The sequence below is a fragment of the Orycteropus afer genome, unplaced genomic scaffold (assembly GCF_000298275.1).
Source record: "Orycteropus afer afer isolate SDZICR_OR568_19922 unplaced genomic scaffold, OryAfe1.0 scaffold00043, whole genome shotgun sequence".
Classification (NCBI taxonomy): Eukaryota; Metazoa; Chordata; class Mammalia; order Tubulidentata; family Orycteropodidae; genus Orycteropus; species Orycteropus afer.
Window position 1 is genome coordinate 4,350,481 of NW_006921630.1, and position 13,388 is coordinate 4,363,868.

Genomic DNA, 13,388 nt, shown 5'->3' on the forward strand with positions numbered 1-13,388 from the left:
TAAGGAAAGAGCTGTATGATGTAGATAGTCATTATGAGTGATTATGTAATTTATAGTACTAAAACTAAACATTTTGTCTCCAGTCGATTCCAACTCATAGTATCCCCCATTGGGTTTCCAAGGCTGTAAATCTACAGGGAAGTAGATCGTCTCATCTTCTTCCCGTGGAACAGCTGGTGATGGGTTTGAACATGACTTTTCGGTTAGCAGCCAAATGCCTTACCCACCAGGACACCAGAGCTCTTTTTTAGTTTATATTACTAGGAAAAGTAAATACAATATTAAAGCATATATTTTTAATGTTTAATTTGAATTTTTCTACTTGCAAAGGACAAGTGTAAGTCCTTGGAGCACATACTAAAACACTAACTGCATGTCTTTGTTTTAAGACTTGAGTCATATGAGGCTTTTTGTATTTCGACATTATTCAATATTATTGACATGTAGTACATTTCTAGGAGCTGTAGTAGCGTAGTGCCTAAAGCACTTGACTGCTAACCAGAAGGCTGGCGGTTCAAACCCACCAGCCACTCCTCAGAAGGAAGATGAGGCAATCTACTTCCGTAGTGATACTGCCTCGGAAACCCAAGGAGGGGTCGCTATGAGTCGGGTCCGACTCGACAGCATGTAACAACAACAGCAGTTTTCTAAATCATCATGAGTAAGATTTTCATTAAAGAATAGTTTATCTTTCTTTTTTTAAACACAAAGATTTTAATCTAATTTTCATGGAATATTTGAATGACAATTTAATTCAAAGCAGGCAAAGAAAATTTGACAACTTACTGCTGACATTTACATATGTATTAATGTTTATATCTGGTTTCTATTTTTTTTTCAGTAAATAATAATGAAATTTTTGTAGTCAGTATGTGAAGTAATGTTAAGAATACAGTTCCATTAAGAATCAAATTAAAATCTTTTTCTTAGCACTAGAGGGCACTCTTGATATATGAATTCTTGTCAGAATAACTGATACAGGGACTGTAGAGTGAGATGAAGTTATTTTTAACATTTCATTGCAAACTGAGTGTTAACCTTAGAGAAAATCTGGATTATTAGGCTAGTCTTATATAATGGTATAGATAGAAGTTGATCCATGTTAGGGTCATAAGGATATTAAAGCTCACAGAATGAAAATGTGTGAATTGGTAGAAATTAAAGTATTTCTGTGCTTCATTTTCACATTGCCTTTTTAATCAGATTCCAAAATGTATTTAAAACCTATTATTTTGAATACATTTTTTAAAACATTCTAGCACAATGCCATGTTCTCTTACTAGGTGCTTAGGATATATCTAAAGAAATGAAGACAAATACAAGATACAACTGAAGTCTGCTAGCCTTAGTAATAATTTTTAAGCATTTGATAATGAGGAACGTGTTTTGCTTCATCTAGCCAAAAAAAAAAAAAAAAAAAGTATGCATTCTCATCCATTGTATTTGCACTTGGAATTTTAATTGTTTTGGAGGAGCCCATGAACATATGCTGGCCAGAAGTATATTTTAAAGGTTTTCATCTTTATTTATGATACTCCATTGAATTTAAGGTTTGTGTGCATTTTCTGATAGATAGTAGACAGTTGTCACTGTATTATCATCACCATCATAACAAAGCACACTTACTATGTGCCTGTACTGTTTTAGGTGCTTTGTATATATTATCTCATTGCTCCTCACCTCAACTGTATGAAGTAGGTACTTGTTATCCCTGTCTTATAGGTGAGGAAATGAAATACAGAAAAGTTTTATAGGTGAGGAAAGGAAGTACAGAAAAGTTAAGCAGTTTGCTACATTCAAATCTTTGGTACATTCAGATGTTTTCCCATTGTGCTTTAAAATCACTATAGTGCTTCTCTGGAGAGAAGAAACTTTGTATCAAGGCAATGATTCTTAATGTTTCAAACTCAGTTTTTAAAGTGGGAGTAGTTTATTTGAAACACCTAAATCTGGTAGCATAGTGCCTAAGGCACTTGACTGCTAACCAGAAGGCTGGCAGTTCAAACCCACCAGCAGCCACTCCTCAGAAGGAAGGTTGGACAATCTACTTCCATAGTGATACCGCCTCGGAAACCCAAGGAGGAGTCGCTGTGAGTTGGGTCTGAGTAGATGGCACAGAACAACAACAACAACAAATTTATAGGCACCATTTTTTTAGGAAACACGTAAAATTTAAGTTAGAAAGTGACATGTCACTGTACAAAGAAGAAATTCTGTCTGAGAGGTGACGTTATCTACCAAACCCACTGCCATCAATTTGATTACCACTCCTAGTAACCCTATAGAACAGAGTAGAACTGCCCCAAAGGGTTTCCAAGGCTGTAAATCTTTACGGAAGCAAGCTGCCTCATCTTTCTCCTTCAGAGTAGCTAGTGGATTTTAACCACTGACCTTTTGATTAGCACCCTAATGCTTTAACCACTGTGCCACACAGTGCCATAAACCCAGTTATTGGTAGAAAGAGATTAGAACTTCAGGTAAATATTCTGACTTCCCATAAAGTGGAAAGAAGAGTTGTATTGTTGAAAGAATATTTGACTAGAATTTTGATGGCTTGAATTTTATTCTTGGCTTCCTGCTTACTGTGTCCTGAGGTTCTGTTTTTTTGTGTGTGTGTTATGTAAGTATGATAATATCTTCCCCAATTAATGGTATTGGTAGTTGTGAAGATCGATGAGATGATGGATTTAATACACTCAAAAAATGTTAAAACCCTAAACAAATAAACATACCAGATATGTTTATGTTTTTATGATGTGTCCCATAGTATTTTCTTTTTGTTTTCAAATATATGTGATATCTTGGTAAATGGGATTTCTAAAAAATTACTGTATATAGCATGTGTTATTTTGCCATGTGTCATTTACATGTTACTCTTTTTTTTTTTTACTTAAAACTGAAAAAAATACAACCGTCCTCAATATTTATTTAATAAGTGAGAAGTTATGCTTTTGCTTTGCTGATGAAGAAAATAACTAACATTTATTGAATAAGGAGCTCTGGTGGTATAGTGGTTAAGGCATTTGGCTGCTAACCAAGCTGTTGGTAGTTTGAACCCATCAGCCACCCTGCAGAAGAAAGATGAGGCAGTCTGCTTCTGTAAAGATTTACAGTCTTGGAAACCCAGTGAGGGTTGCTATGAATCAGAATTGACTTGATGGCAGAGTTTGGTTTTTGAGTTTTTTATTGAATACTGCCCGTTTAGTATTACTGTAATTTGAAAATATATACATGATTGTCTTCAATCTGAATTTAATGGTATAATTAAAAAATAGAGCTTGGCAAAGTTTTACACCGTGGCATGATGGTAGGTGTGGATTTATTTCCTTAAATTTCCAATGAGACACATGTTTTAATTTTTCTCTTTACTTTTGACAGGGATAATAATGTATTTGTGGCCTTGGACGTGAAGTAATTGGTCCCTTGTTGCTGTTAACATAAGGTCAGGGACTGATGTTGTAGGAAGCATGGACGTAATGAATGGACAGGCAAGCAATGTGAATGTTGCAGCTACTGCTTCTGAGGTAAGACTTTTAAGACGTTTAATTATAAACTCTCTTAACTCACTTTCTAATTTATCAAGGAGTATGGTTGATTGCAGACTTAAATAAGAACTTTAAATAAAGGGCTACAAATATTTTAGAGTTTAAAAAATTCTTTAATTTTGTCATTCATGTGTTTACTGTGCGTTTTGGAAACCTTAATCGTTATCCTTGGCAAACAAAATAATTTAGTGGATGAGTAGTTACCTCTTTTTGTATAGTTCAGTCAGCTCCAGTGGGCATTCTGGTGTTAAACATTTTCAACTGATTGATTTAGAATGTAGTCTTTCACAGAGAAGACTACATTTAAAAGCCATTACACTATTACATCCGTATTACTTGAGAAGATATTTGAGAAAGTAATTATTATTTAAAACCTTCTCTTATGTTTATTTTTAAAGGATCATTTGGGTTTCTTTTTAGAATATTTTTACCTTACATGAACCTTAAGGGCAATAGGACAAATGAGGCACAGAAAGATTGTTTTTCACTGAATTTTTGGCACCATCTGGATCTCTTGACTCTAAGCAATTATTTTTAAATCTGATACACAGATGATTTTGTCTCTATGTGGTTAATATTAGAGAGTTTCAGACCTGACTTAATTTTCTCATTATAAATCAGAAATATTAATGTTTTATCTTGAATTCATTTGCTCTTAATGTAGTATATCACCAAGGGATCAAAATTTTAATCTAATTACAATAAGTCTTTTCATTAGAGAAAACCATTCATTTAAATTAATATTTTTGAGAATTCTTAATTTTAAAGGGCAGTGATCTATAAAATCACTTGATTTGTTGTTGTCTTGTGGATGATATATTCTCTGCTTCTTAAACTGATGGGTTTGTGGCCTATATTTTGCAGCTTTTGAGACCCATTTTCCTCTATATGCAGTGCTGACAGAGCGGCAAATCTGTTTATAGTTTATATAGCCTTGTTCTCCCTTCTTTCAGATCTTTGATATATCTGGATTAATGTTATTTTAGGTGGACAGTTTTTTTATGACCTTAGTAGGGCTGGGGACTGAAAAGTGAATGATGGTATGCGGGAAAGAATTTAACTTTAGCAAAAGAATTTGGTCTTTGTCCTTGGTTGGTGAGAGCTAACATCTAAAACCTAGGAATTTTCCCAGTGACTGAAGTGTCCTTGCTGAGGTCTGAAGACCATACCTGAAGGTTTATGCCAGTGAGTTGACTCAGGTGGGAGCTGGCCAGGTCACAAAGACCCAGGTAGAGGAGTGGGGAAGCAGATAGATAGATTCATTCAATCAGTTATGACCACATGATGAGGCTCCAATAAAGACTGTGGACATGGCAGTGGTTGACAAAAGACATTTGTATTTGGGAGGGTGAAGCACCCTTTTTGGAACACAGAAGTTCAACATTGGGGGTCTCCTAGACCTCACCCTATGCTTCTCTTTTTTATACTGGTCCTGAGTTGTCCTTTTATTTATTAATTTATTTTTGTAATAAAACTGTAAGTATAGCACTTTCCTGAGTTTTGTGAATCATTCTAGCAAGTTATCAAACGTGAGGGAATAGTGGGGTCCAGCAGGACAGAAGTGAGAGTATTGTGGGAACTCTCATACTTGTGGCTGACATCTGAGGTCTTGGGCAGACTTAAAAGATGAGGCTTTTCCTGTTGCCTGTATTCCTAATTTTGTGTGTGTGGGGGGGTTCAAATAGAAAGAGTCAGTGCCATGAATGGTTAAAGATACTCTGAGTTGGATCCCTCCTTTTGTTATAATTATGAATCTATACTTGATATTTTGCTACTACTGAAAAGGAGAGAAAAATTTTAAATGAGGCATAATGACAGTTGCTTAGAGTTGATGTGTAACAGCTCATTGACCTTTACCTTGGTAATTGGAATTTTTGTTTACTTTTTGATTACTTTTTGTAATCAAAAATTTTGATTACTTTTTGTGATGAAATTTTGATTACTTTTTGTGCCTATAACTGTGGCCTAGTTCCTATTTCCATTTGGTAGATCCTAGTCTAAATGAGAAAAGAATTCTAGTGGCACTGTGGTTAAAGAATTGGGCTGCTAATCAGAAGGTTGGCAGTTCAGGCCCACTCACTAGCTGCCCTGCTAGAGAAAGATGAGGCAGTCTGTTTCTGTAAAGATTTGCAGCCTTGGAAACTCTGTGGGGCAATTCTACTCTGTCCTGTAGGGTTGCTGTGCATTGGAATTGACTTGGATTTGGCAGTGGATTTGGTTTAGTCTAAATGATTTTACATGAGTGTTCCTCAAAATTCAGCCAAATGTGCTACAGAGTACATTTTTATTTCATGGTACAGAAGAAGTGGAAAATTTAGCATAAATTAAGATTTTCGGGGCCCATAGCCACCTTTTTGGTTCTATATGTAGTAACAGAAAATTCAAACATAATGGTAAGTACTCTTAATCACAAAATGCTTAGGTTTGTAATACAATAGAAAGAGCAGTATCAACTGTAATTTCATTAACAGACATCATTTAACAAAAAGGAATGGATTATATAGCTCTTTAATTAGTGTAATTGGTCTAAATATTTTATTGTGGTTTATGTTATTAAAATGATTTTATCTTTTCTAAAAATAAATATTAGTTTAAAATTATAAATAAATGTAAGCCCTTTTCCTTTGGCTTTCCTTTATTCCATTTGAGAATCCTTGAACTTGCTTAAATCTTTTATTTCTGCAGAAAATGATAGGATGTCAGGATGAGGAAACTGACACACAAATATGACTCACTGTAGAACTAAAAATCTAAAGCTGAGGTTAGATTTCAAGTGGACTGTTTATCTAACACTCTTCCAACTAAGCAGCATGTTCTGCAGTGTTTGTTTAAAATTATGACCCACTCTTCTTTGTTTTCTGCAATGTTTAGTGCCAAATTTCTATCACATTGACTATGAGACTGTTAAAATATCTATATTTTCTTTAAACTTGACAGAAAAGTAGCAGCTCTGAATCATTAAGTGACAAAGGTTCTGAATTGAAGAAAAGCTTTGATGCTGTGGTATTCGATGTTCTTAAAGTTACACCAGAAGAGTATGCGGTAAGCTTCCCACCTTTTCCTTCTCCAGTTTTTGCCCATAATTTACATATTGGTGCTGTTGACTTAGCATTTGTAGGCCCAGTGGAGGATATTGTAAAACATTAAAAAAAAAACAAAAAAACCTGAGTGTGGGAATTGATGGGAAGAAAAGCACAGTGATGGAGAAAGCACTGAGGAACAGGGATAAGGTGGGATGTGAGAAGAATGTAGATAGTTTTAGCTTCATGAATTATACTTCAAACTTGGCAAGTAGTAAGTATTTACTTTTATGGTAATTACTTTAATCCCTACCTGTATTACTTCCCCAGGCCAACTCTACTTTCTTGCCATTTCTAAAGAGGTATATTTACTTTCAGTTTAAGAAATTGAAAAATGAAATATGAAAGTGTTACTGCAGTATCATAAAAGGTACCAAAAAACTGACATTAACATTATTTACATTATTTGTTGTTCTCTTTTTCCTTTGATTTGTTAATGGAATCTATTGATGTTCTGATATTTAATTACTCTTCCATTTCAGGAATAAAACTATAATGTTGGATTTTTATTTTGCATGTATAACCATAAATGAGATAGGTCCATAGCCATGTAAAAGTCCTTTGATAAAATCTGTTACTACTATTGTAGTCTGATTACTTTTTATAAATTAGGTTGTTGTTGTTGTTGTTGTTATGTGCCGTCGAGTCGGCCCCCACTCATAGCGACCTGTCCTTGGATTTCCGAGGCAGTATCACTACGGAAGTAGGATTGCCCAACCTTCCTTCCAAGAAGTGGCTGGTGGGTTTGAACCGCCAGCCTTCTGGTTAGCAGTCAAGTGCTTTAGCCACTATGCTCCCAGAGCACCTTTATAAATTAGGTAGAAAACCTCTTTTTATCACAACCAGATTTTATAAGTTTGAGGAGATATTTAATAGGTATAACAAGAACACTGTTTTGTGAACCAGTAGATCTGATTTTTGGTTTTGATTTTTATTTACTGTTGGACCATGTCTAAATTTTTAAAATTATTTTTGTTTTATTTTCTAACTTTACCTCATTTAACTCCCAAAAAATACAAACAGGCATGAGATAATTAGAATTAATTTAGCCCTTGTACTGTTAAATATAACTTTCATTTTCTGATTAGCCTCTTACAGTACTAATAAGTTGACAGTTTTTATTCTAGTGAAGATTTCTGTATTAATTTCGGTATAGAATATAATTTTATTGTGGAATGCAGGTTATATCATGGAATTCTAAAGATGATAATGTCAATTTTTATTTTGTGTTTCAGGGTCAGATAACATTAATGGATGTTCCAGTATTTAAAGCCATTCAACCAGATGTGAGTAGTTTTAAGAAATTTTCTTTTAAATATACAAAATGACCAGTTATAATATCCCAAATGAAGAAGGCTTAAAGATGTAAATTATATTTTATATTAATTTAAAAATGTTTAAAGTTTTCGAATTTACATTGCCTTTGTATTATTCAGACCTCAGAAATTAGTGAGGCATTTATAATTATATATCGAGTCATAAAACATAGTGAGTTGATATTAACTCATGGTGACCCCGTATGTGATGAATCATGTTGTTGTTGTGGTTGTGTGCCATTGACTCAGACCCAACTCATAGTGACCCCTCCTTGGGTTTCTGAGGCAGTATCACTATGGAAGTAGATTGCCCAACCTTCCTTCCGAGGAGTGGTTGATGGGTTTGAGCCGCCAGTCTTCTGGTTAGCAGTCAAGTGCCTTAGGCACTACGCTACCACAGCTCCTGTGTCATAGATGGGATTATTTGAATCATGTTGGTTGATTCAGTTTTATTCCTTTACTAAAGGGAGGAAAAACTTAGAGGGATTGAATGATTTGCCCATGGCTTTGAAGCTTTTTTAATGGTAGGATAGAAAATAGAAACTAGGTATCACAACTAACTACAAAAATTGTTTTCCCAATACCTTTAATTTATGACTTTATAATATTACTTTGTGTTGACAATTTGGAGAGAAGAGGGAAGATCAAGCAGGACATTTGTTTTTAATAAAAATTAGGAACAAATCTATATTATGCATCTACCCACTATAAACCATTTTGTTTTTCTATAGAACATATTAGGCGCTCTGGTAGCATAGTGGCTAAGGCACTTGTCTGCTGACCAGAAGGCTGGTGGTTCAGACCCACCAGCCAGTCCTCAGAAGGAAGGTTGGGCAATCTACTTCCATAGTGATACTGCCTAGGAAACCAAAGGAGGGGTCTCTATGAGTCGGGACTTACTCAACCTACTTGATGTTCTAACATAGAACATATTTAATAATGATAAGTGTTAAACAACATTGTAAACCAAGTTCATATTTTTTATATATATACATTCTGTATGTATACATTTAATTCAGTGCATTGCTGTAGTCCAAAAACATCTTTAATTCTTTTAAAAAACGTTTGTACAATATACTAGGTGTGGAGAGCATTTTTAAACATCATCTATACAGTGTATGGTCAGGAAAGCCTTGAATAAAGGTAAGTGGAGAAGAAGGCCAAGAGTGTATACATAGATATTCCTAGGTGATGGATTACACATCCAGCACAGCTCTATAACCCCATAGTCTCATTTCTGTAGTCATTTAGATCCCTTCCACCCAATGTAAAATGGCTCAAAAAATTACTCCAAAAGAGCATGATGAATTTACAAACAAGACGCTGGCTGGCTGAACCTAGCAATCTCATTGGACTTTCAAACTCTGAGACTCATTACAATTACAGATATTTTATTAAGTTTTTCCTATGTCAGTACTGGCTTGAAGATTCTAGGATTTTATATGTTTGTTAACTCATAATGAAGATCAGCAAAATCCTTACAACTGCAGACCAGGCATTGTGATGTATGGTTATCTAAGGTGCTTTTTTTTTTCTTTTTCAATTGTGATTTGGGTGAAAGTTTATAGAGCAAATTCACTTTCCATACAACAGTTCACATACACTTTGTCTCAGGACATTGACTACAGTTCACCCCAATGCAACAATTCTCCTCCCACTTCCTCCCGATTGTTACCTCTTCCCTGTGTCCATCCCTCCATGCACTCCTGCCCCCTGAGCTGTCTCCCTGTGCATAAACAGCCCTTCTTTCTCCCATGATTGTTCTCTCCAAGGAGTGTATCTACCTAATATAAATGTTCAACTCATATGCTTATCTTTTGTTTGGCTGGAAGCCACAGGTGTGGGTTCAATTCCAGACCTGAAGGGCAGCTAGGGACCATAGTCTCAGTGGTTCCACCAGGCTGTATCAGAACGGCAAACCTGGTCCCCTTGTAAACCATTTTTTTGTTCTTTGTGTGTCTTATCTGTGTAGTGGGCCTATCATTTTCACTTTGGTATGGTGATATTTTACTGATGAGGAAACAGTAACTAACAGTTGCCTTTGATACATGACTGAGTGTTAGAACAAGGTTTTAGACTCTAAAAACTGAAACTTTCCCATTCTATGAATAAGAATATAAATATAATTTTTTACACCAGAACAAACTCATTGATGATGCTGAGATTCAGTACCATAAGGTAGATGTATTTTTTAGTTCTTTTGGAAACAAAATACAGTGTACTTGTTGCAGTATATACAAGTGTGCAGTGTACCTGAACACAGTTTATAATGACTATAACTATTTACCACCACTTGTCTGTCATTTGTTGTACTGTGGTGGTGTGTATGTTGCTGTGAGGCTGGAGGCTATGCCACCAGTATTTCATATACCAGCAGGGTCACCCATGATGGATAGGTTTCACATTGTGCAGTCTGAAATTGACCAAACATGCAATCAAGATGTATTGATTAATACAGGTGATTGGAATGCAAAAGTTAGAAACAAAGAAGAATCACCGGTAATTGGAAAATATGGCCTTGGTGGTAGAAATGACAGCAGAGATTGCATGATAGACTTTTGCAAGACTATGACTTACTCATTGCAAATACCTTTTTTCAACAACATAAATGACACCTGTACATGTGGACCTTGCCAGGTGAAGTATATGGGAATCAGATCAACTGCATCTGTGGAAAGAGGCAATGGGGAAAGAGACGATGGAGAAGCTCAATATCTTCAGCCAAAACAAGACTGTGGAATAGACCATCAACTGCTCATATGCAATTTCAAGTTGAAGCTGAAGACAATTAAAACAAGTCCACGAGAACCAAAATATGACCTTGATTATATCCCACCTGAATTTGGAGACCATTTAAAGAATAGATTTGATGCATTGAATACCAGTGACTGAAAACCAGATGAATGAGGGGATAGCATCAAGAGCATCATCCATGAAGAAAGCAAACAGTCATTAAAAAGACAGGAAAGGAAGAAAAGACCAAAATGGATGTCAAAAAAGACTCTGAAACTTGCTCTTGAACAGAGAGTAGCTAAAGCAAATGGAAGAAATGACAAGATAAAAGAGCTGAACAGAAGATTTCAAAGAGCAGCTCGAGAAGACACAGTCAGTTATTATAATGAAATGTGCAACTGGGGTTAGAAAACCAAAAGCGAAGAACATGGTCAGCATTTCTCAAGCTGAAAAAACTGAAGAAAAAACTCAAGCCTCCAATTGCAATACTGAAAGATTCTATGGGCAAAATATCAAATGATGCAGGAAACATCAAAAGAAGATGGAAGGAATACACAGAGTCCTGTAGCAAAAAGAATTGATCATTGTTCAGCTATTTCAGGAAGTAGCATATGATCAAGAACCAATGGTATTGAAAGAAGAAATCAAAGCTGCACTGAAGGAATTGGTTAAAAACAAGGCTCCAGGAATTGACGGAATACCTATTGAGATCTTTCAACAAACAGATGTCACACTGGAAGCACTTATCTATGTCAAGGAATTTGGAAGACAGCTACCTGGACAACTAACTGGAAGAGTTCCATATTTGTACCCTTTCCAAAAAAAGGTGATTCAACAGATTGTGGAAATTATCAAACGATATCATTCATATCACATGCAAGTAAAATTTTGCTGATGATAATTCAAAAAGTTGTAGCAATATATTGACTAGGAATATACTGCCAGAAATGCAAGCTGGATTCAGAAGAGCATGTGGAACAAGGGATATCATTGCTGATGTCAGATAGATCTTGACTGAGAGCAAAAAATGCCAGAAAGATATTTCTTTGTTGACTATGCAAAGCATTAGACTGGGTGAATCATAACAAATTATGGATAACAGTGAGAAGAATGGGAATTCCAGAACACTTAATTGTTCTCATGAGGAACCTATACGTAGACCAGGAGGCTGTCATTCAGATAGAACAAGGGGATACTGCATGGTTTAAAATCAGGGTTGTGTCCTTTCACCATACTTATTTAGTTTGTATGCTGAGCAAATAATCTGAGAAGTTGGACTATATGAAGAAGAACATGGCATCAGGATTGAAGGAAGACTCATTAACAACCTGTAATATGCAGACAACACAGTCTTACTTGCTGAAAGTGAAGATGACTTGAGGCACTTACTGGTGAATATTGAAAACTACAGTGCAGTATGGATTACACCTCAACATAAAGAAAATGAAAATCCTCACAACTGGACTAATAAGCTGCATCACAATAAATGGAGAAGTTGTCAAAGATTTCATATTATGTGGATCCATAAACAACACCCGTGGAGGCAATAGTCAAGACATCAGACATGGTATTGCACTGGGCAGATCTGCTGCTAAAGATCAAAGTGTTGAAGAGCAAAGATGTCTCTTTGAAGACTAAGGTGCAGCTAACCTAAACCATGGTGATGCTTTTGAGTTGTGGTGTTGGTGAAGAATACTAAAAGTATTCTTCTGCCAGAAGAGTGAACAAATCTGTCCTGGAAGAAGTGCAGCTGGAATGCTCCTTGGAAGTGAGAATGGCTAGACTTCATCACACCTACTTTGGTCAAGTTTTCAGAAGGGCCCATTCCCTGGAGAAGGATATCATGCTTGGTAAATTGGAGGGTCAGCAAAAAAGGGGAAGCACTTCAGTGAGATGGATTGACACAGTGGCTGCAACAGTGGATTCAAGTATAGCAAGGATTGAGGATGCATACGACCCAGCAGTGTTTCGTCCTGTTCTACGTAGGGTTGCTGTGAGTCAGAGCTAACTCAATGCCATCTAACAGCAACAACATTAACTATTTAAGGAAAGTATCCATGTCTTTTTATAGTATAGTCAGTGTTAGTCCTGTGATAGTTGAATAAGTTACTTAATGTGTCTTAGTATCTCAGGTTTGTCACCTCTAAGGCCTTAATGATCTCTCTCAGTTGCTATCATTTCCACATTGTGTTTTCTTGACTTTTTTCCTATAACCTGGAAGGCTCTCTGAGGGAAACATGGTACTAGCAATAGAAGAAGAAGAAGAATCTATTTCAGGACTAGGGTGCAAATAGAACTTTTGGTTTTTTTGTTTTAAGCTTTTGTGTTTAAATGGAAAAAAAAATAGTAATTCATTTTTTTACTTCCCTGGACAAAACAAGCCAAACCTAGATGCTTTATGAATATTATATTATATTATATTATATTTTGTTTACCCTGAGATTCAGTAATCTTTTCCTTAAATACAGTTTTTTTTTTTTTTTTTTTTGCTTTTGAATGAATTGTAACAACTGAACAGTATTGTTATTTCATATCAGATCAGCACTGTCCAATAGAAACATAATGGGGGCCACTTATATAACTTTAAATTTTCAGTAATCACATTAAAGAGTAAAAAAAAAAAAAGCCCATGAAATTAATTTTAATAATATATTGTATTTAACTTGCTGCATGTAAAATACTATCACTTCAACTTGTAATCAGTATAAAAATTA

General features: G+C 35.4%; 1 protein-coding gene across 1 annotated transcript in view; it reads left to right on the forward strand.

The window, feature by feature from the left end:
- Positions 1–3,467: 3,467 nt before the first annotated feature.
- RALGPS2 (Ral GEF with PH domain and SH3 binding motif 2) overlaps positions 3,468–13,388 on the forward strand; it is a 156,626-nt gene continuing 146,705 nt past the window's right edge. The window contains exons 1-3 of the mRNA XM_007937615.1: positions 3,468–3,524; positions 6,483–6,587; positions 7,861–7,911. Coding sequence (XP_007935806.1) covers positions 3,468–3,524; positions 6,483–6,587; positions 7,861–7,911 — 213 coding nt within the window. The remainder of the gene's footprint in view (positions 3,525–6,482; positions 6,588–7,860; positions 7,912–13,388) is intronic.